This window comes from Solanum pennellii, chromosome 4, assembly GCF_001406875.1.
Source record: "Solanum pennellii chromosome 4, SPENNV200".
Lineage (NCBI taxonomy): Eukaryota > Viridiplantae > Streptophyta > Magnoliopsida > Solanales > Solanaceae > Solanum > Solanum pennellii.
Window position 1 is genome coordinate 65,982,430 of NC_028640.1, and position 24,818 is coordinate 66,007,247.

At 33.9% G+C, this 24,818-nt stretch overlaps 1 protein-coding gene across 2 annotated transcripts; it reads left to right on the plus strand.

Annotated features, from left to right (window-relative positions):
* Window positions 1–586: 586 nt before the first annotated feature.
* On the plus strand, window positions 587–12,295 carry LOC107015997. 2 transcript variants are annotated; one of them, XM_015216466.2, is made up of 24 exons: window positions 587–840; window positions 2,394–2,611; window positions 2,849–2,954; window positions 3,063–3,164; window positions 3,296–3,352; window positions 3,441–3,519; window positions 3,678–3,825; window positions 4,497–4,620; window positions 4,724–4,904; window positions 6,303–6,331; window positions 6,423–6,571; window positions 6,804–6,906; window positions 6,991–7,086; window positions 7,161–7,216; window positions 7,299–7,422; window positions 7,524–7,586; window positions 7,701–7,760; window positions 7,840–8,001; window positions 8,334–8,407; window positions 8,498–8,591; window positions 8,667–8,803; window positions 8,875–8,955; window positions 9,080–9,185; window positions 12,030–12,295. In XM_015216466.2, exons 1-24 carry the CDS (start codon window positions 664–666, stop codon window positions 12,102–12,104), a joined length of 2,601 nt encoding a protein of 866 aa, XP_015071952.1. In that variant the 5' UTR covers window positions 587–663; the 3' UTR covers window positions 12,105–12,295. The 2 variants fall into 2 exon arrangements, with proteins under 2 accessions (XP_015071952.1, XP_027772592.1); XM_027916791.1 differs by lacking the exon at window positions 2,394–2,611 and having other exon boundaries at window positions 728–840; window positions 12,030–12,280.
* Window positions 12,296–24,818: the final 12,523 nt, after the last annotated feature.

A 24,818-nucleotide genomic window follows, 5' to 3' on the forward strand; every position in this document is an offset into this window, starting at 1 on the left:
GTAAGAATAATTAAGATGGACATAGTCAGACTTTTAAGTTTATCGGTGATTTTTATTTAGCCACTTAAATGTATGATAATTTACTTCTATAATTTTTAAAAACACTCAATTGGTAGTAGCTTGCATTAATAACGTGACGGGTTTATTAAGAGGAATTTAATTAGTAATGGGTGGGTAATGGATTGATTTATAAATTATACTAATAAGTTAAATTATAACAAATAGTTGAGCGCCACGTATTTTAAAAATATTTAAATAGTTTAAATATAAAATCGTTAAATAAGTGGTCAATTTTGAACCAAAAGATGGATGACAAGGGTATTTTGGACCCAATAGGTGGGTGGGAAGGGTATTTTGGAGCCAATAGGTGGATGAAGGGTAATTTTGTACCATTTTCAATACTTAAAGGGTATTTTAGACCCTTTTCCGTTAGGAGAAACTATAGCTAACTGTATCACTTCATTTCTTTAATTTCATTGTGAGCTATGTTTGTCACCATTATTACTTTAATCATTAACACCAATAATGCATTCAACTTTTAAAATCCCAGCAGTACTTTAAAAAGTTTGGTGAATGTGTAACTCATGACCACATAATACTTTTGACATATATATATATATCCATTTACCTTTTCTAATCTATATTGTAATTGCAGTTTTAAACATGAAATTAGCAGTGGTAGGGGCCGGGATAAGTGGACTGCTTTCTGCATATGAATTGGCAAAAGCTGGTGTCAAAGTTGTAGTTTATGAGAAGGAAAATTATATCAGCTGCCATGCTAATAAGACTGTCATCATCGACGACATCGATCTTTCCCCTGGCTTTATGATCTTCGATCAGGTAAGTGTATGCATAAAGTATGTTCTTTTAACTTGACTTCTGTTGACATCTATATCCTCCAACTTTGGGTGTAGAGGAGTAAGTACTAAAACTTGTATAAAATTGAACAAGTAGAAACAGGTCTTACATAGCATAGTACATGTAAGTCGCCACATAGGACACAAAATTTCATGTAGTACGACATGTAGGACAAATGAGTGTATTTGTTCATTTTTATATAAGTTTAAATGTCTACTTGTGCGTGCACACCCTAAGTTAGAGGACATGTATACATGTGTTAGTTGAACCAAAATTAAAGGCACACCTATGTATTATACCTAGGGTGTTTGAGTAAACTTATAGTATGATCAAAGTAGTTTAATTATAAGCATTTTGTGACTCATTATGTGTGCCCATCTATTTAGTGCATTGTATTATATGTACTAAGATGTTTGTCTAAGAGCATGGCATCCATTATTCATGCACTGATATTTTTGCAGTTAAAGTAAGTTTGCATACAATTTATAGTTATATGTGAAATAAAAATCTGAGTGAATAGGTTAAAACCTCCTAACTATCGTCGTCATGCGAGTTCCACACCTAAGCTTTTTGGTCCCCCTGAACTACGATGAACTCATACATGCATGTTTAAATTGTATCTTTTATACTAATGGTTATCTGTTTCGAATTTGAGGTCCATTTGTATTTGATTAATTCCTGTCCTATTGTGGTATTTCAGTCGTGTTAGGTTAATTCCTGTCGCATGCTTGTTATTCTCATGAATATAGTCTGCGAACTACCAAAAATTAAGATTGAACAAGACTGAAACAAGAAATGAAATGAAAAATTTCAAATAAAACCCAAAATATATATGCAAAGCGAAATCTGTCTAAACGAAGAAAAAAGGTACGAACATGAAGAACAAGCTAAGAATCTATCGGAAATAAAGGAAAAAGATAAAGATACTTTTTTTTAAACAAAAATATTAAGAGCTTCCTTAGTTGTTAAAAATGATCACTTGAACTCATTTTGAAGACTTGTTTCATCTCATGTACAACTCTCAATAATTCAAAAATTATAGGCCACGAGGGTCTGTGAGCACCTAATTGTTCAGATATAAAACTCGCAAAACAATAAAAGTTAAGGGATTTTAACCTGTTCATTTTTCTATGCATTCGCCGGTTTATATGCCTTTTGGGGTTAAAGACCAATGTAATAAAACGTTTCGAAGCCCAAAATTCTACCAGACAATACCTTGGAAGTTAGGCGTACAGTTGTGATGCATATTGATGTGCCAAAGTAGAAACTAAAAAGGTATATGATCAACATTACACTCAGTTTTTGTTTATTGTTATTTTTACTTTATGCAAAATTGCTCGAGGCAAATCCCATCATTTTGAGTTTCTATGGTAAAATCATTGGTTTGTTCAATCAAATTTCATATGTAAACCCAAAAAAGTTATTTGTATCCTTCTTTGGGTACGTATTCAATTGGAAATGATTGTAGCTAGAGTTATTTTAACTCCATCTTTTGGGGTGAGCATATGTGGATGCTGAAATGCTGTATTTGACAGGTAACTTATCCCGATCCGATGGAATTTCTTGAGTTCCTTGGAGTTGATTTGGAGATCTCTGATATGTCATTCTCAGTGAGCTTAGACCAAGGCCGTGGTTGTGAATGGGGTACTCGAAATGGATTCTCTAGTTTGTTTGCACAGAAAAAGAATGTCTTGAATCCGTATTTTTGGCAAATGATTAGAGAAATTATCAGATTCAAACAGGATGTCATAAGGTGTCAATAACTTTTTAATCTTCTCATATGTGACTTCTTATTAGTATTTGTTATTTGTTGACCAATTTGTTGATTTACTGATCTCATAATTAGAAATTAAGAGCACAAAGTCTTCTTTGTTCATTTGAAAATCATGCATTTGATGGAAATGGATGAAATTGTTCTATTTTGTGCACTTAATTTATTTATGTCAAGTGTAAGAGTTATCTGATGAATACGTTTCTCTCTGCATTGCAGTTACCTTGAAGAACTGGACAACAATCCTGACATTGATCGCAACGAAACATTAGGGCAATTTATTGAGTCACATGTCTATTCGGAGTCATTTCAGAAGGCTTATCTGGTGACACTGCTGTTTATCTTTGTTATTGATTTTGATACTTGTATTTTGCCTTTTTGTCCATTGAAAAGATCAATCTTGCAATAAGCAATTCACATATATGTTTCACAGGTTCCAATATGTGCTTCAATTTGGTTCTGCCCCTCGGAAGGAGTAATGGGATTTTCTGCTTATTCCATTCTTTCATTTTTTCGCGGCCGCCATCTTATGCAGGTTTTTATTCTCTTACCTACTATTAAGTTAGAATACTTTGTATATATGTAGATTATAACCTATTATTGAATGTGTTGCATTTTGAGATACTAATCTTGAATTACCTACATCATTTTATCGTGTCTATACAGCTTTTTGATCTCCCTCAGTTGCTCACTATAAGGCGATCAGATGCATATGTAAACAAGGTGACTTTTTTTCATAGTTACCAATTTTCACTTCCTTGCAAGATTTGCTTATCATGGTTCATCCTTTATGGGGCATTAACCGATGCAGGCTAAGGAGGAGCTTGAGAAAAGAGGCTGCCAAATAAGAACTGGTTGTGAAGTAAATTCTGTATCGACAAATGAAGAAGGTCTAGCTTGGTTTTTATTTTCGTCTTCTTGAAAGAGTTCTGTATGTTGTTTATCTTTTGGTGTTTACCTAAGAAAAATCTCCGGACAGCTTTATTTTCGCTATCACATAGTTAAAAACTAGTCCAGATTCTAAGTGTAAAGTAAAGAGCCCTTGCAGGTTGTACCATAGCTTGCAATGATGGTTCCATAGAAGTATATGATGGATGCATAATCGCTGTACATGCACCAGATACTCTGAAAATGTTAGGCAAAGAGGCAACATATGATGAAACAAAAATACTGGGTGCTTTCGACTATGTCTACAGGTAACTAATTGTTTTTTCTTCCTATAAGAAAAGGTAACAAAATATAGCCATGTTCCTATACATATTTTCTATCATCAGAGGAGTTCTATTTTGTGCTTTAGAGAAGTTCAGTTAAAATGAATATTTTAAGGCATGATACATAAATGTGCTTTTTAACTTGGCTTCAGCTGACATCTATACCCTCCAATTTCGGGTGTGCATAAGTAGACTCTTAAACTTGTATAAAATTGAACAAGTCGACACACACATCTTATGTGGCATATTACACGTAGTATGCCATGTAGGATGCGAATTGCCACATAGGACTCTATGTAGGTCAATTGTGTCTCCTGTTCAATTTTATACAGTTTAAGTGTGTAATTATACATACCGAGATTTGGAGGGCATAGATGTCCACTGAAGTCAAGTTAAATGATACATTTATATATTATGCATGTTTTAATGGTGGCTGGTTTAAATCATATAAACAGTTACAACCTGCTAGATTTCTGTGCTAATATGAAAATGGTACTGGAAGCCAAGATTAAAATAGTTTGTAATTCCGACTCTAAAATTCTAACCACGACCATGAGCTCTCCTTAAAGGGTAGAATATCATGCTAAAATGGTACATCTACTTAATAAGATTTCTGATGTCAAAATGCAAAATCATGGTCTCCTCCTATGTGACAGTGATACTTACCTTCATCAAGACAAAACGTTCCTGCCTCATGCCCCGGCAGCATGGAGTGCTTGTAACTTTCTTGGAACCATAAATAATAGAGGATGTGCAACATATTGGCTCAATGTAATCCAGGTCTGTTTTGGAACAGTGATTAGGACTTCCTATAGAAAATAGAAGATAATGTTCTTCAGTGGGGAGTCTTTTCTCGTAACTTATGAGCTGTGTAAACTTACAGAATCTCGGTGACTCAGAGCTGCCTTATCTCGTAACCTTCGATCCTCCTCATACACCAGAGCATACATTGGTTAAATGGAGAACAAGCCATGCGCTTCCCTCAGTTGCTGCATCAAAAGCTTCACGTGAGCTACATCAAATCCAAGGGAAGAGAGGAATATGGTTTTGTGGAGCATATCAAGGTATGAATTTCTTTTTTATGCAGAGTATTGAGAGTTTCTTGAAGTCGAAGATAGATGTTCCTTTGTGACCTGCTATCGTGCATTAGTCTGCTGTTATGTCAACTATGTTCGATTTAGAGAACCAGTTCCGTTAACTGAAACTTGAAGGACTGTACCACTCACTATTGTCATTTAAATTAGGGAAAAGGGTCTGATATACCCTCAACTTTGTCATTTGGAGCTGATATACCCCTTGTTATGAAATTGGCTGATATATACCCCTACTTATAAACAAATGGCTCACATATACCCTTTTCCTCTAACGGAAATGAAAAAAAAGATATTTTAATCTAACTTTTTATAATTTTTTTCTACAATATATAATCCCATATGAGTAAATCTAATCCTCGTCAAACATATTTTTTTGACTTTTTTTTGTTTCAATGACTAATTTAAAATTATTATTTTGATAATCAAATTTATTTATGTTTCACTAATATTCTTGTAAAACTTATTGTAGATGACCAAATTTTTTCTTCGAATACAAAAATCAAATTACAATATAGACAAAAAAAATAGTTAAAATTTTTTCTTTAAACAAAGGAATGAAAGGAAAAAACAAAATAAGAATAAGAAACTCAAATAATTATATTAAAAGAAGTCAAAAAATAATTTATGTATTAAAAAAATTAAACCTTGAACTTTGATAGAAGAATCATATATACCCCTAAATAATTTTTTTTAAAAATTAAAAGTAATAAATATAAATTTAAAACTAATTTTTTTAACTTCCGTTAAATGAAGGGTATATGTGAGCCATTTTGTAACGGCAGGGGTATATGTGAGCCGTTTGTATAACGGTGAGGGCATATATGAGCCATTTTCATAACGAGGGATATATCAGCTCCAAATGACAAAGTTGAGGGGTATATCGGACCCTTTTCCCTTTAAATTATTTGCAGAACCCACTATTGTAGTCCTCGGAAATTGCAGTTTATAAGTTTGAATTTATTTTAAGAGAGTATTATGACCTATGTTGTTCGGGCTCTTAAAAAATGCCAACGGGTGCGTGTCGGATTCGCCAAAAGTAGTGTATTTTTGTAGTATCCGAGACGGGTGCGGCATCAAAAGTGAAGAGTACGCGCAACTAAGATTATGACTTCTTACAGATAAACTGACTCCAATTTCTAATTATATGAACTAAAATATCTTGTTAAACTGTCTTTGCAAACGAAATCTTATATTCACCTTTTACCTTTTCTTTCTATTTCAATTTGATTCCAGTGACTCAGTACAACAACCTAGTGGTTTGTTTAATTCACTACCTTTTCACTATCTATAACACTTGCATCACAAACAGTTTATTTTTCACTTTGTGTTTCACTGCTTATTGATGTGTATTTATTGCAATACTTTCAGGCTATGGCTTCCATGAGAATGAACTAAAGGTAGTACCACCTCTGCTAATAAAGATTTTTACTCTCTGAAAACAATTTGGAGTCTTATGTGGATGACTCTGACATCTTTGTTCCTCCTCAGGCGGGTGTGATTGCTGCAGATGGGATGCTTAGAAGGAATTGTAGTATTCTGTACAACCCCAAGTATCTGGTACCAACCTGGCCTGAAACTGGAGCACGCCTCCTCGTTACTAGATTTTTCAGAAGTTACATTCAAACAGGATGCATAATGTGAGTGATAATAATTTCATCTTGAATTACTTAAGTCCCGAAACAGTGCTGGACAGATGCCTGGATGACACTAATATGCAGAACACTAATGTATTGAGAAACTACACTTCTTTTATTCCAATCTCTTTGGTTAGAGCTCATATACAAGTTGACGCACATGTGGATCGTGACTTATTTTATTACCGATAATGAAAGATATCTGGATAATAACTTTACTTGTTGCGACATACAGCTTGTTGGAAGAAGGAGGTACAATTTTCACCTTCCAAGGAAGAGACAGGAAATGCTCTCTCAAAGTTTCTCTTACAGTTCGTAATATGCAGTTTTACTGGAAGGTAACTTGAAATTTTCTTTTGCACCTTCAACTTATCAAAAGTTGAACCTAAAAAAGACGACTAATTCTGTGACATCTCTTACAGGTTGCAACTCAAGCTGACCTAGGTCTCGCTGATGCTTTTATTCATGGGGATTTTTCTTTTGTTGATAAGAATGATGGTCTTCTTAATCTTATCATGGTGAGGATTGAGCTGAGTCGATATCTTTGTGAATAGCTTTTGGTTGGTGATTAGTTTCCTGATTTTTGTTGCAGATATTTATTGCAAACAGAGAATTGAAAGAATCTGTTAAACCGACTAGCAAGTATAGGTACAATAGTTTACTGACCTGAAATGAAGAAACATAAACTTCTGTTATTATGAAAGTTCTTCATCACTTTTTATGGATTTAGAGGCTGGTGGACACCGGTGCTTTTTACAGCAGCGCTATCATCTGCAAAGTACTTCTATCGACATATTTCAAATCAAAACACACTGACTCAGGCTCGTCGAAATATCTCTCGCCATTATGACGTGGTAAGTAATTAACTTGCAAACTACATCACCCAAAGTACGTAGGGGAGGCCAACTGCCACTATTGAAACTGAAGTACTCAATCTTGGCCATGTTTTTGCCAGAGTAATGAACTCTTCTCACTCTTTCTGGATGAGACAATGACATACTCATGTGCTATTTTCAAGGTTTATCTCTCAAACTTTTAAATGCTTGCCACTTTTTTCTTCGTATGCTAAGCTACATTTCCTGTTCTTTATCTCATTTCATGGTGATCTATTTTTATTTCATATTTTTTATAGAGCGAGGATGAAGACCTAAAAGATGCGCAGCTGAGAAAGATCGATGTTCTCATTAGAAAGGTAAGTCATCAACTAAGTAAAAATCTCTCCCATTTCTATGTAAATTTCAGGCATAATCTGATTCTGCTACTCTATTTAGGCAAAAGTTGAGAAGGAACATCACATTTTAGAGATTGGATTTGGTTGGGGAAGTTTCGCGATGGAAGTTGTCAAGCAAACAGGATGTAAATATACTGGTATAACCCTCTCCGAGCAGCAGCTGGAGTATGCACAATTGAGAGTTAAGCAAGCAGGACTTCAGGTATAGTATTATGCACAATTGAGAGTTAAGCAAGCAGGACTTCAGGTATAGTACTTACAATGACTAAGATGAAGCTTACACTAACAGATAATTTCTATAAGCTGAATCAAATGATAAAGCAACTAGGAAATTCCACTTCATGGACTAAACCTTCACCCAGTTTCAGCTCCTGTAGGGAAATTACGACACAAGATTAACTAAAGTGCTTTTTTGTTTGATGCATTTTACATTTGTCTTTCAAAGATTAACATAAGAAGATAATCTGCTTAGCACTTGCAACTTTGAAGCTATAGTTGTCCATTAATATCCAATTCAATGAAACTTCTCCACAGGGTCAAATAACATTTATCCTATGTGACTATCGCCAAATCCCAAGTAAGGACAAGTATGACAGGATTATATCAATGTGAGCTTTTATCCGATATACATATTGACTTATTGGATTACTCACTACATGTCGAGTCAGTGCTACAATTGTACCAATTATCATTTTCAGCGGGATGATAGAACATGTTGGTCATGATTACATGGAGGAATTCTTTACTTGCTGTGAATCTGCACTAACAGAAGATGGACTTCTAGCTCTGCAGGTAATTTGGTTATAGTCACCCTAATATATTTCACTTCCTTTCTTTATGCTTTTCACAAATGTTGGCTTTCTTTAGTTCATTTCAATGCCAGACGGGAGTTATGACGAATATAGGCATAGCACGGGCTTCATAAAAGAGTACATATTCCCAGGTGGATGCTTGCCCTCACTAAGTCGAGTAACATCAGCCATGGCTGCTACATCCAGATTATGGTAAGAAATCATTGTTTGTGCTTCTCAATCTTTTAAAAACATTTCATTCTGAAAGCATTTTATAAATGCAGCGTAATTCACCTGGAAGAGATAGGAATTCATTACTATCAAACACTGAGATGTTGGCGAAGAAACTTCCAGAAAAACAAAAGGTAACAAAACAAAAATTAAGTCCACAACTTCTATGCTGAGTAAACCCTCTTTCTTCATGAATCATTTGTAGCTAAATCAGTTCTAACTGCTGATACTCCACTATTGATAACTCTGTGTCCCTAGCCAAATTCGTGCTTTGGGATTCGATGACAAGTTCATCAGGACATGGGAGTACTACTTTGACTACTGCGCTGCTGGATTCAAAACGCGCACAATAGGAGATTATCAGGTATGGTAACAAATCTTTCAAAATATTTCATAGGGTAAAACCACCTCCAAAGATGCAGGAAACTTTTCTAATGTTTGTTTGGACATACATGTTGACTATTTAATCTTACATATGGACAAAAAGTAAATGTTGACGATATACTGTCATGCCTCAAGACTACCCCTAGACGTGACACGGGGCTTAGAGCCACAAGTGACTTCAAGATAACCTCATGAATATTATGACACTAAGATGTACATGAAATAGCACAAGAGAACAACTGTATGCAGAACTAATCTGAAGTCGTCTAACAACTCAATAGACAAAATATATGAGTACATATAAGCGGAAGTCTAAACTGACTGTTTGAAAGGCTCTACTGACATGAGTTACTAGGACAAAGCCCTAGTTAACTCCAACTGTTTGAAACTAAAAGAAAATACTGAAATCAAAGATAACGGGATCATCCTCGGATAGATAAGGACTCACCAAAGCTACTGCAAACTAGGTGGATCTGTTCTAACTGTAGGCCTGATGATGAGTGTCAGAACTTATATTATCAAACAATATAGGTAGAAACTGTGCGGTTAGTACTTTTGAACATACTGAGTATGAGGAATATGCAAAATAAACATGATATTTGAACAGATTGAATCTGTAAAAAAGGTTGATGCAAAGACCAAGTATAATAACATAAAACTGAGATATACTGGGCTGAAATACATTAGTACAAGGTAGTGCAATATTTGGAAGTCTGATTGTGGGAGATATACTAAAACCGATATAAACCATGTGTTCGGTGCATTGCTCCCACATCGAAAAGAAAGTGTCAAATACTTGCCATCGTAAGGGACCTGAGCTAATGTGGATCCACTAAGTTAATGTCTATCTGAGACAAATTGTATGGTGACACGTAGTTCTGGGATTTAGGAATTGCTATTAAAAGTCCACAGGCACTAAACGAAAATTTTCATCCCTAAAGTCCGCTCAGTGCTAAGTATACTCCCACTGGAAATATGCATAAATCTGGAAATAGTAATAATTTAATCTGTGTTAGAATGTAGGCGTCCACTATCAGTCAACGGACCAGGTCCCTTGACACGGCAAAAACAGTGCAGAAGATTAAACAATATAAAGAACACAACACAGGCAGTTGACGTGGAAACCTCCTTGCTCAAGGGAGTAAAATCACGACCTATCAAACAGGATTTTCAACCGTTTTCACTAATCTTCACAAGCAAAAGTGAAACCCGATTACAACAACGTGAGAAAAAGTTATTAATCTCACAACCAAGCAATAACTCTACTGCTTGAAGAGCCTAAGCAGATTTTACTCTGCCCACTAAGCTATCACCACTAGACAACTTAGGATTCAACTAAGCAACATTGCCCACTAAATCACCACGCTCCGGATGACTTGGGATTTTTACTAAGCAACACACAAGGTTGCCCACGAAATTAGTTTGACTCAACTAACTTAGACATTTGAACAAACCAAAGAATTTGAATCCTTTATAGATTAGGATCAGATTTACAATGTAAGTATGGATGAAATAATCCTAAGACAACTAGGTAGCTTGCAACTCTATCAGGTCCCTGTTGATCTTAGGATGATCCTTTTTGAAGATGACCTTTGCTTTTTGAGCTTTTGGATTTTTGAAATCCAAAACTTTGTTTGCCAAAACTTGAATTTGTGTTTGTTGGAAAGAGATAATACAATTCACCACAAATTCGTTGAGCCCATCCCATTAGCTAAAGGTCTGCTATTGGAAAAGTTGTGCACCTACCACATCAGAGGTGACAACTTTTCTAACAATTGTCTTTTAACTTTTTCACGTCGCAGTCTTGCGGGGACGAGGTCCCTTGAAAACTTCTTTGTGAGTTCTTGAAAAGGCTTGCTGACTGACTTCCTTCTTTGGATGAATGAATATAATATGACGTTTGTCATGCTAAAAATATCAAACATAAAGAGCTATTATCCGTTGGACAAACACCCTCCTCCATTCTGATTGGTCTAGTACACTGACGCCTCACCAACCTCTGACGTGACAACTTTACATCTGTAACCAATTATGTATCTGATGGAGGAAACTCTGCCTGGGACCAGGTCCCTGCATGTGTGAGATACTGAAACATACAATCTCGTCCGCTCTTCTAATAGGTGTAGGACGCTGCACTTTTCACCTACCACCTAACATGATAGCTTTTACGGTTGTACCCCATTTGTATCTGGACGAGAGCACTCTGACAGGGACCAGGTCTCTGCATTTGTGAGGATCATCAAAACACCTAGAATATAACATTTTTCCCCTTTTTGATGATAGCACACAAATATACCTCACAATGAGTTTGTCATTCATCTCACTGTTAGCAGTTCCAATAACAAGGATCTGGTTCCTTGTTAGATTGATAAGTTTGTTAAATCATCAAAACTTCATATCAAGTTCGAGCTAACATCTCAACTCAGCTTCGAACTAACAATCTGATATTATACTGAATCATACTGATAAATGATGCATACTGAGTAGCTCATAAATGACGATAACTGAAATCATACCAAGGGATACTTTATCTAAAAAGCATCATATATCATGAAATATGAAAATATACTGAAAGATACTTTATTTGAAAGCATCACGAGTCATGAAAATTTGATAATGTGAGACATGCATATGTAAATAGCATAATTCTGATCATGGAAATACTTGTATACTTAGCATTCATGAAATACATTGAAAACATGGAATTCATAAGTAAAAGAATGCACACACTTATTCCATTTATTTTTTTACTATGAATGTTGAAACTGTTTCACTAAATTTGAGAAGTAAAACAACTGATCTAGTGGTGCTTCTTACCTTGTAGATTGTATTTTCAAGGCCTGGCAATGTTGCAGCATTTGGTGATCCTTACAATGATAATATGCCTTCAGCTTATTAGAGTTCCTTTGTTTGGAATATTATATTGTAACTTTGTCTTTGCAAATAAGTTAGTTCCTCATATTAGCATGAAAGACCTAATAAAGACTTATGTGTCACTGGCTCATGCTTAATTCTGTGAACTTTTTCCAATTACCTAATAAAACTTATTCAAGGAAATAATTATTATTATTGAAATAAGAATGTCTTCTCTTAAATTTGCATGTATTTGTGTGGCTATAAAACATACTAACATTTCATAAAAGATAAAATAGATATTTTAAAGTTAAATTGTTACTAAACATATAAACATATTATTCTTTATGGGATTAATTAATAAATAAAGGGTGACACATATACAGATAACGGGATTAGCATATTAAGATCGATAGAGGAGGAGCTTCATAATTTAAAAGGAGATTATATTATGGGAAGAAAACTTGCAACTGCTAAAGGAGAGTATGTTGATTACAAACATAAACTTTTATTGAGGGTGGAGATCTATGGTGTTGCACATTGCTAATATTTTGAGATTATAATATCACATTTTAGAAAATATAAATAATTGAGTTTTAAAAAAAATTATTTGTCCATTTTAAGTAGATTTTCAAACACAAATACTGTTATGATTTATGAAAGAGAAGATTGTATTGAAAAATTAATTATGAAAATCTGTTACAAGCTATTCTATTTATACAGTAGAGAAATAGTGAATCTAATACTTACAGTCCTAACTAACTCACTGATGACTCGTAATCTGTTAATTTACTGTAACTAATCTTCTAACTAACTAACTAACAGCTGTATATTTAACTTGTTCCTCTCATCCTCCCTCAAGCTAGGAGTATGAAACACATTTTTCATTCCTAGCTTGGTAAGCAAATATGTGTGTTGTAGTTGAGTAAGTCCTTTGGTGAATAAATCTGCAGGCTGTTCTGTTGTCTTTAGATACAAGGGTCGAACCATCCCTTGCTGAACCTTTTCCTTTATAAAATGACAATCAATATCTATATGTTTAGTTCGTTCATGAAAGACCGTATTGGCAGCAATTTGTATAGCAGATTTACTGTCACTATATATATGCACAGGCAGTTAAAAACCAACCATACAATTTCTGCAACAGTTGAGGCCAAACTCCTATACTCAGGTTCAACTGAACTTCATGAAATCATATCCCGTTTCTTTGACTTCCATGAGATTAAAGAACCTCCATATGTAACCGGTAATTGATTTTCTGTTGTTTGGACATGCAGCGCAATCTGCATCACAGTATGCAATTAACTGATCAGTTGTATTGGCTGCCATAAGTATACCCAGTCCTATTGCTTGCTTGACATATCTTACCACCCTCATTGCAGCTTCCATGTAAGATGCTTTAAGACTATGCATGAACTGACTCAAGAGCTGCACTGCAAAAGCTATGTCTGGTCTTGTTATTGTCAGATAAAGCAACCTTCCTACTAGCTTCTGATACACACTAGGATCATCTAGCACCTTATCATCTCCAGATTCATTAGGAAAATGTAAGTCAAATTATGCAGTCGTAAGCTTTTGACTCAGCTCAATGGGAGTTCCAACTGGCTTTGAACTAGACAAACTCATGCTTGAGATTAACTCAAGACAATATTTTCTTTGATGCATAAGTATCCCTAATTCATTTATGGCAAATTCAATATCCAAAGAATATCTCAAATCACCCAAGTCTTTAATCTTGAACATGTTCCTCAGAATATCTTTTGTTTCTAACATCAACTTGTGATCATTCCCTGTAATAAGTAAATCATCAACATATATCAATACCATTACTAAACTCTCTCCTTTGCACTTGGTGAATAATGAGTAATCATAGTGACTCTGCTAAAAGCCAGAATCAACTAGTGATGTAGTCAATTTAATGTTCCATTGCCTGCTGGCCTGTTTGAGCCCATAAAGTGACTTGATGAGCTTGCATACTGTTCCTTTCTCCCGTTTGTGAACAAATCCAGGTGGTAACTCCATATATACTTCTTCATTAAAATCTCCTTGAAGAAAGGCATTGAACACATCCATCTAATGTACTTGCCAATGTTTTGCAGCAGCTAGACTTATTACAGCCCTTACAGTTCCCATTTTTAAGACAGGTGAAAAAATCTCTTGATAATTCAATCCTTCCTTTTGATCGTAGCCCTTAGCTACCAATATAGCTTTGGACCTATCAATCTCACCATAAACCTTATATTTTATCTTGTATACCCATTTGCATCCTATTGCCCTCTTATCCTTAGGCAATTGAACAATCTCCCATGTACGATTATTTTCCAGTGCTTGTATCTCATCTTTCATAGCCAGAATCCACCTAGAATCTTGTAGAGCTTCCTGATACGAAAGTGGTTCTCTTTCTTGAGAGAACTTGGTCACATAACTCCTATATGCTGGTGAGATGCTGTGATAATCTCCTACATTAGCAATAGAATAAGAACAATTACCAGATGTAGTCTTTAGCTTTGTCAATATGTAGTCTGTGTGCCAGATAGAAGGCTTAGCATGTCTGGTAGATCTCCTAGCTACAATAGGTGGAATACCATCAACATGATCAGGCTGTATTGATGAATCCTCATTCTGAGCCTGAGAATGATCATCATGTGTATGTGTTTCTGTGTGGGGCTGGTCAATGGATGTACATGGACTAAAATTTCCATGCTCATTATCTTTAAGTGAACTAGGATCTTCATACTTATCCTCCCTAGTTGCATTACCATTTTGTACTCCGGGCTTGAAAATAACACATGGTGTAAGTGCATCCTCTGTATGTGAAGATATAAGAGGTCCATAATGTTCTACCTCAACCAACCCTGGTGCTTGAAAAGAAAATATATCTTCAAAGAAAATGACATCTCTGCTGACAAAAACAAGTTTAGACTCAACATCTAACAACTTGTATCCTTTTTGACTAACAACATATCCTAATAACACTGCTTTTCTGGCCTTAGGTGCAAATTTATCATCCCTTCTGAGATTTGTAGCAAATGCCAAACAACCAATCACTCTAATGTGAGCTAAAGAAGGTGGATTATGATATAACATTTCATATGGAGATTTACCTCCAAGTACAGACAGAGGAACTCTGTTAATGATATAAGTGGCAGCTTCCACACAATCTCCCCAAAATCTATCAGGTAAACAGCCTTGAAATTTGATAGCTCTTGCAGTTTCCAACAAATGTCTATGTTTCCTTTCCACCACTCCATTTTGTTGAGGAGTGTGTGGACAGGATCTTTGATGAATAATACCATGCATTACAAAAAAATCATGACATGTGAAATTCAAAAATTCACCTCCATTAACAGATCTGAAAACTTTGACACATCTCTCAAATTGGTTCTTTATCATCAACAAAAATTGTCTAATACAACAATTACATCAGACTTTAATGCCAGTAAAAATGTCCATGTCCATCTAGATTTATCATCAACCAAAGTAAGGAAGTATTTCATTCCATTGTAGGTAGAAACCTTATATGGACCCCAAACATCCATATGTACCAAGTCAAAAACTTCATTTACTACAGTGTGACTTGCAGGAAATGAGACTCTAGTCTGCGTAGCTTGTGGACAAATGAGAAATTGATCAATATTAAAACTAGTACAAGTAAATTCTTTTATTTTCTTGATTACTCCCATGAGAACATGTCCTAATCTCTTGTGCCAAAGAGCTGGATCTGTTCTAACTGCAGACATAGTTTGAATCCTTGCATGTTGTTGATTTGCTTTCCAATTCAGTACATACAATCCATCCTCTATATCACCAATCCCCTTGACCTTCCCAGACAAGATGTCCTGAAACACACAATATGTAGGATAAAACACAACACTACAGTTCAATTCTTTTGTCAGTTTGGACAGAGACGAGATCAAAATTGAATGTTGGTATGCACAACACATTTGTGATTTGGTCATTCTCATTATTCTTCAGACTACCAACATGAGATACTATAGCTGATTCACCTGTAGGTATTCCACCTTCCCTAGGCTTCCCATCATAGTCTTAGAATGCAAGTGAGTGTGGTCATGAATCATATGGTTAGTAGCCCTTGTATCTATAATCCATTTCAAGGAAGAAATAGAATGGTTACCTTCCATATAAGCACCTTTCTGTGGTTCCTCTATCATCTTGTTGTTCTCATTCAACAAATTGAATATCTGATTAAGCTGTGTTGGTGAGGAATTTTGCACCATTTGTTGTAGCTGCTCTTGTATGAATATGACTTGATTTCCTCCTGGTGACTGCTTCCCCATAGCTGTATGTGCTTTCCATTCCATATGATCCTGCATATTCTGCATTTGTCTCTGTGAGTTAGTACAATCTCCCATCACTGCATTGACCTTCTTATTACCCTTGAAGTTATCAGGATATCCAATGAGCAAATAGCAATTGTCGTTCACATGACCAGTTGCATTACAGTGATCACACTTCTTTAGTTTGTTACAATCTGCTTTAACATGTCCCTTCGTGTTGCAAAAATCACAATACAAGTTCCTCGTAGGATATGGCTGCCTGATGTTGTTAAATTGTGTAGGGGTGGACATTCGGTATTTCAGTTCAGTTTTGGTTTTTTTGGTTTTCGGTTATTCTAAATTGTGTACCTACTACCGAATCGAAATATTTCGATCCGGTTCGTTTTTTGTTATTTCGGTTCGGTTTTTATTAATTCGGTTCGATTTTTTATTTCGGTTTTTTAATGGGCCTGCTTAGTGGGCTTTTTAAAATTTTAAAATTTACAATTTTTTTGCTTGATTTTACAACTTAATGGGCTAAAAAGTAAAAATAGACAATACATCAAAGAAGTGCATTACTAATTTACTACCAAATATCAATATGTCAATATGCCATTAGGCATTAACACCACAAATTTTAAATTCACAATATCACTAAAACACACAATTTTTAATAAACAATGACACAAACAAAAGTTGCATTGTAGATTTGTAGTTAATGTCTTCACAAATACAACATAATAACAATCTAACAAGTAACAATAAAGTCTTTCATGAGCTCATGATAAACAATGATAAGCAACAACAATGTATTTTAAACTTCTTGTCTTCTTCCATGAGATCACTTTCAATTCAAATGTCAACAATAACAAACAACAATAATGAGTTTCTTGACTTTCTTCCATGAGACCGCTTTTAACTTTCAAGTGTCACATGCCAACAAAATTATTTCTTCATTGTCTTGACCCTTGGACCTTTTAAGATAAAATCAAATGTTAGAATACTACTTTTAAGATTAAAAAATGACATGATTAAATAAATGATGTATTAAACTCACCGCTTGCAAGTCAATCATAGATCAACAATGGAATAGTTTCTTCCACTATTTGTCATCTCTATAAATAAGAAAAAGAAACATGTCATACAAGATACAACACAATAAATATTTTATTTTTTCAAAAAATAAATAAAAATAAAAAGTCTTACCGAGTTCAATTTTTTCAAGAAACTCCAAACTTTCTTCAACACAAATAGGCTTGGTTTCTTGTCTAAGCCAATCTTCGACACAAATAAGACATTGCACACATTTGGGAGTCAATGAACTTCTAAAGGGATCTAGAATACGACCACCGGTGCTAAATGCACATTCCGATGCCACACTCGACATAGGAATAACCAATACATCTCGAGTCAACTGTGAAGTACAGGAAATCTAGGATAATTAACTCTCCACCAACTCAAAATATCAAAATCTCCAGATTCAGGCTCTTGGTGTTCAAGAAGATATTTATCCAACTCAGATTTAACATCTAAACTTCCAGAATATTGTTTTTGTTTCTTCATGTGCAACTTAGTTCTCATAGATTTTTTGGACAAATTTTGAGAAATACCACAAGCAGAAGAATCAGATGAAGATGATTGACTTTTGGAACCTTTTCCATACTTACTTACATATATCGCAAACAAATCCCTCAAGTAAGCCTCTACTTTCGTATTCATTACATTTCCCATTTCTTCCCCAAGTAATTCTTCAAGAGCAAAACTAACATACACAAATTTATTGCGAGGTCCAAAACTGAAGCAATAAAAATCATTTTGGTCATTTTTTCAGGAGTACCCCAATATTTCTTGAATTTTTCTTTCATTTCCGAAGCCATTTTACTCAAATCAAGGTCATCACTTGCCATACATAATTTCAAATAAGCATCAAGTTCACATATCTTCAAAATGAACATTACAAGTAACATATCGTGAACCTGAAACTTTCAAAGTGAGCTCATAAATTTTTTCAAGAAACTTTGTGACATTCCTCACATTAGACCAATCTTCATATTGAATTGAACTTGCGATACTTCCTTCTTCACAAACTTCAGTAGCAAGAAAAGAATTAAAATTACCATCATAAAGATCAAACCTCTCAAAAGACTTCTCAAACTTTTCTGCTGTGTCTAACATCAAATAGGTGGAATTCCACCTAGTAGGAACATCTAAAGACAACATCTTATCACATTCTATGTTTTGCATTTCAACACATTTCAAGAAGTTTCTTATTCTTGAAGAAGATGATCTAACATATTTCACTATTTGTCTCACCCTTTTGATAGAAGGACCAATTTCTTTCAAACCATCTTGCACAATTAGATTAAGTATATGAGCCATACATCTCACATGGAGATGCTTACCTTCCATCAAATTAGTTCCCCACATATCTAATTTTTTGGACAACTTTAAAACTGCCACATCATTTGAAGAGGCATTATTAACCGTAACAGTAAAAACGTTATCCAACTTCCAATCAAGTAAACAATTACTAATAGACTGAGTCAAATGCTCACCTTTATGACTTGTGATAGGACAAAAATTCAATATTCTTTTATGAGCACCCAATCCCTATCAATAAAGTGAGCAGTCAAACACATATAATTGATTCTTTGCACCGAAGTTCATGTTTCTGTTGTGAGACAAATTCTTGGTTGTATTTCTCTTAAAGATTGTTTCAAATTTATTCTCAATTCACCATAAACTTCATAACAATCCCTTGTTATGGTTCTACGAGAAGGAATATGAAACAAAGGTTGGACTTTACTCATAAACTTCTTAAAGTCTTCTTTTTCAACAAAACTAAAAGGTAGTTCATCCAAAATTATCATCTTAACTAAATCTCTCCTACATACCTCTTGCTCAAATTTTCAAGTCTCCAAATTGTTACTCTGAATATTTAATAATTTTTGAATACCGGGTGCAACAGTCGGATGTTTATAGATTTTACACCGATAAGTCAAATGTTGTTTTAGTCCACTTGTTCTATTTCTTGTTGTATTGGCAACATAGTATTTTTACAATGTAAGCACTTTGCTTTTCAGAATTTCGGTGGTTCGGTTCGGTGTTTCGGTTAAAGCAAAGTGCTTACATTGTAAACAATACTATGATGTCAATACAATAAGAAATAGAACAAGTGGACTAAAACAACATTTGACTTATCGGTGTAAAGTGTATAAACCTCCAACTGTTGCACCCGGTATTAAAAAATTATTAAATATTCAAAGTAACAATTTAGAGACTTGGAAATTTGACAAGAGGTATGTAGGAGAGATTTAGTTAAGATGATAATTTTGGATGAACTACCTTTTAGTTTTGTTGAAAAAGAAGGCTTTAAGAAGTTTATGAGTAAAGTCCAACCTTTGTTTCATATTCCTTCTCGTAGAACCATAACAAGGGATTGTTATGAAGTTTATGGTGAATTGAGAATAAATTTGAAACAATCTTTAAGAGAAATACAACCAAGAATTTGTCTCACAACAGAAACATGAACTNTTTATTGATAGGGATTGGGTGCTTCATAAAAGAATATTGAATTTTTGTCCTATCACTAGTCATAAAGGTGAACATTTGACTGAGTCTATTAGTAATTGTTTACTTGATTGGAAGTTGGATAACGTTTTTACTGTTACGGTTGATAATGCCTCTTCAAATGATGTGGCAGTTTTAGAGTTGTCCAAAAAATTAGATATGTGGGGAACTAATCTGATGGAAGGTAAGCATCTCCATGTGAGATGTATGGTTCATATACTTAATCTAATTGTGCAAGATGGTTTGAAAGAAATTGATCCTTCTATCAAAAGGGTGAGACAAATGGTGAAATATGTTAGATCATCTTCTTCAAAGACAAGAAACTTCTTGAAATGTGTTGAAATGCAAAATATAGAATGTGATAAGATCTTATCTTTAGATGTTCCTACTAGGTGGAATTCCACCTATTTGATGTTAGACACAACAGAAAAGTTTGAGAAGGCTTTTGAGAGGTTTGATCTTTATGATGGTAATTTTAATTCTTTTCTTGCTACTGATGTTTGTGAAGAAGGAAGTATCGCAGGTTCAATTCAATATGAAGATTGGGCTAATGTGAGGAATGTCACAAAGTTTCTTGAAAAAGTTTATGAGCTCTCTTTGAAAGTTTCAGGTTCACGGTTTGTTACTTGTAATGTTCATTTTGAAGATATATGTGAACTTGATGCTTATTTGAAATTATGTATGGCAAGTGATGACCTTGATTTGAGTAAAATGGCTTCGGGAGAAAGAAAATTCAAGAAATATTGGGATACTTCTAAAAAAATGAAAAAAATGATTTTTATTGCTTCTGTTTTGGATCCTCGCAATAAATTTGTGTATGTTAGTTTTGCTCTTGAAGAATTACTTGGGGAAGAAATGGGAAATGTAATGAATACGAAAGTAGAGGCTTACTTGAGGGATTTGTTTGCGATACGTAAGTAAGTATGGAAAAGGTTCCAAAAGTCATTCATCTTCATCTGATTCTTCTGCTTGTGGTATTTCTCAAAATGTGTCCAAAAATTCTTTGAGAACTAAGTTGCACATGAAGAAACAAAAACAAGATTCTGGAAGCTTAGGTGTTAAATCTGAGTTGGATAAATATCTTCTTGAAGACCAAGAGCCTGAATCTGGAGATTTTGATATTTTGAGTTGATGGAAAGTTAATTATCCTAGATTTCCTGTACTTTCAAAGTTGGCTCGAGATGTATTGACTATTTCTATGTCGAGTGTGGCATCGGAATGTGCATTTAGCACCGGTGGTCGTATTCTAGATCCCTTTAGAAGTTCATTGACTCTCAAATGTGTGCAATGTCTTATTTGTGTCGAAGATTGGCTTAGACAAGAAACCAAGCCTATTTGTGTTGAAAAAAGTTTGGAGTTTCTTGAAAAAATTGAACTTGGTAACACTTTTTATTTTTATTTATTTTTGGAAAAAAATAAAATACTTATTGTGTTGTATCTTGTGTGACATGTTTCTTTTTCTTATTTATAGAGAAGACAAATAGTGGAAGAAACTCTTCCATTGTTGATCTATGATTGACTTGCAAGCGGTGAGTTTAATACATTTAATCATATCATTTTTTAATCTTAAAAGTAGTATTCTAACATTTGATTTTATCTTAAAAGGTCCAAGGGTCAAGACAATGAAGAAATAATTTTGTTAGCGCGTTGCACTTGAAAGTTGAAAGCAGTCTCATGGAAGAAAGTCAAGAAACTCATTATTGTTGTTTGTTATTGTTGACATTTGAATTTAAAGTAATCTCATGGAAGAAGACAAGAAGTTTAAAATACATTGTTTGTTGCTTATTATTGTTTATCATGAGCTCATGAAAGATTTTAATGTTACTTGTTAGATTGTTATTATGTTGTATTTGTGAAGACATTAACTACAAATCTACAATGCAATTTTTGTTTTAGTGTCATTGTTAATTAAAAATTGTGTGTTTTAGTGACATTGTGAATTTAAAATTTGTGGTGTTAATGCCTAATGGCATATTGACATATTGATATTTGGTAGTAAATTAGTAATGCACTTCTTTGATGTATTGTCTATTTTTACTTTTTAGCCCATAAGTTGAAAAATCAAATAAAATAATTGTTAAGCTTAAAATTTTAAAAAGCCCACTAAGCAGACCCATCAAAAAACTGGAAAAAAAACAAACCGAAATAAAAATTGAACCGAAATAACAAAAATGATAGTTCTGTTCGGTATTCGGTACACAATTTACATGAACCAAAAACCAAAAAAATAAAAATAAAAATAAACGAAATGCCGAATGCCCACCCCTAGTGGAGGCCTATCACCTTTACTAGAGTAAATAACTAAGGATTCCATTCTTACATGAATAGAACCAACAATACCTTTCTGACTTTCATCCTGTATGATTAATGCATAAGCTTGATTAACATTAGGAAGACACGATATCATCAAAATATGGCCTCTTTACCTGAGAATAACTTGCATTCAAGCCCATTAGAAATTGCAGTAACTTCTGATACTGCATCTGTTCCATATAATCCTTTGCCTTATGACAGTCACAACTAGGTGGAGGTAATATTGAATCATACTCATCCCATAGACTTTTCAATTTTGTATAATAAGGAGACACAGTCAAAGTCCCTTGAGTAAGAGTGAAAATGTTTCTATGCAATCGAAAAAGTCTAGATCCATTGATTTTGTCAAATCGTTCCTTGAGATCTAGCCATACCTGATTTGCACTTGATGAATAGAAAATGCCACTAAGCAGATCTTGACTAACGTTGTAGATAAGCCAAGTGATCACAATTGCATTGCATCGATTCCAGATTTTCTTCAAAGGTCCATCGAAATCACTTCGTAAAATTGAACCATCAATGAATCTCAATTTGTTTCGTCCAAACAGAGCAATCTCCATCGCGCGACTCCACAATGTGTAATTCAGACATACATTTTCATGTGCTAAATAAATATCGATACATTTGACTTAACACCTTCCCACTTTAATATTTAGTATAATAATAATATTATATGATTTATTTTTTATTATTTAATATTTATTTTTTTAATTAATTTATAACATTCTCATAGAATGAAGGAGTAAAACGGTAATTCAACTTTAAAGGTTGGAGCTTTCCACTTTTATAAGTAATACTAGTTTTGGAACACGTGCATACCGTGCTAATTAGTATAAATACTTCTAAAATATAAATGTATGATATGTAAAATACAAGCTCGATTCAATGAACAATAAGCATATTCAACTGAATCATTCGGTCTCTTATGAGGCCGCGGATAGACAGGTAGAGAATGCAAAGCCCACAAGTCTTCAGACTGCTTCATCTACACTTGCAGTGGCTTTGACCTGATGTCTGTTGATTACTAATTGTAACTGAAAAGATCTGTATTTTTCAATTAGAGAAACAAAATAATGGTAGTCCACACCGCAAAAGGTGTGACGTGAATTTATCCTAATGCGAGTATTAGTGTTTGCATTTTCAACTTGTTAGCTTATCTACTTAAGCGAAATTTATACCAAAAAAAAAGAAGAAAGAAGCAAGGTCTAATCACTTCAAAAGGATGCCTGCAAAACTCAAATTCCCAAATCTCCAATTCATAGACCAAAAACTAAACAAAATAAATAAAAACAAAAAAATGAGCAATCTATATTACAACAGTCCAAAAAAGAAAGAATGATCTTTCACATTCTTTGCTTATGTTACTGATTTATAATTAATATAAAAATAAATTTCAATCACCCATTAAACTAATATATATATATATATGATAAAAATAACACCACATAACTCAATTTCATAATCCAAACACTAACAAAACAAAGAAAAAGAAAATTCTTTCTAAACCAGTCGGTCAAAATAAGCGAAACTGAACAATGTAAAAAAATCCCAAATCAAAATAAGCAAAAGTTCGAATAGCCTACTCCAAATTTCAAACTTCCCAAGGAATAAACAGAAAGCAGGAGAAACAAAGTGACTATTGATAAACAGATAAAATTTTTTTACGTGACATAACAAAAATAACAATATTATTAAGAACTGAGTGACTCCTGATAAAGACTAGAATATAACGAAATAAGCTAGATAAAGACATTCAAAGTAAATAGGAAAACAAAGCAACTCTTGATAAATAAAGAGAAGAAAAAAAAGTTTACGTGATGTATTTGAATGAGGCACAGAAAAGAGAAACTGATCAATGGACAATAACATGTTGCTCTAGACATTTATATAGATGAGTGAAAAATCTGAAAAAGTTTTGGATGCGTGGAAAATTAAAACATTTGAACTTGAGTGTCGGGAAAAGGTTGTTACACTGATCGAGACGCTGAGCAAAAACTATACGTTTTTGGAGAATTAAATTAAGGTTGAGATTATCAGCAATTTTTTTAATAAATTAATATTTAATAATATTGTAGGGTCAAAACGATAATTCAACTTTGGGTTAAGCTCTTCCCACTTATAGTAATACTAGGACATGACATAAGAGAATCATATTCATCCCATAGGTCTCTTAACCTATAGTGACATTCAGCAATCGACATAGTTCCCTCAACTATTATATGAATCTCTCTATGCAATTGAAAAATTCTCGATCCATTAACTGTATCAAACCTTTCTGTTAGATCCAGCCAAACTTTGCGTGCATCAGACACATACACAATAGAACTTAGAACGTGTGTTGCACGTTATCCCTCAATTATTATAAAATTTCTGCAAAATACAAAATAGTACTCCATCTATCCAACAATATTTATCTACTATTTCCTTGACTTTACACCCTTCTTATGAAACTATATATAGAAGATTAATTTTACTATATCACTATTTGAATATAATAAATATAATGTCTTGAAAAATGTAACGAGGAAATAAATATAATTGATGATAAGGGTAAATTAGGAACTAAGTTTAAAATTATACATGATTTCATAAAGTAGACA

Bases quoted from the DNA above. Each gene is read 5' to 3' on its own strand.
- LOC107015997 (XM_015216466.2), top strand. From the start codon at position 664: ATGAAATTAGCAGTGGTAGGGGCCGGGATAAGTGGACTGCTTTCTGCA. The intron at 3,353-3,440 runs GTGACTTTTTTT...TAACCGATGCAG, and splicing joins CAGATGCATATGTAAACAAG to GCTAAGGAGGAGCTTGAGAA. The intron at 8,592-8,666 runs GTAATTTGGTTA...GGCTTTCTTTAG, and splicing joins ATGGACTTCTAGCTCTGCAG to TTCATTTCAATGCCAGACGG.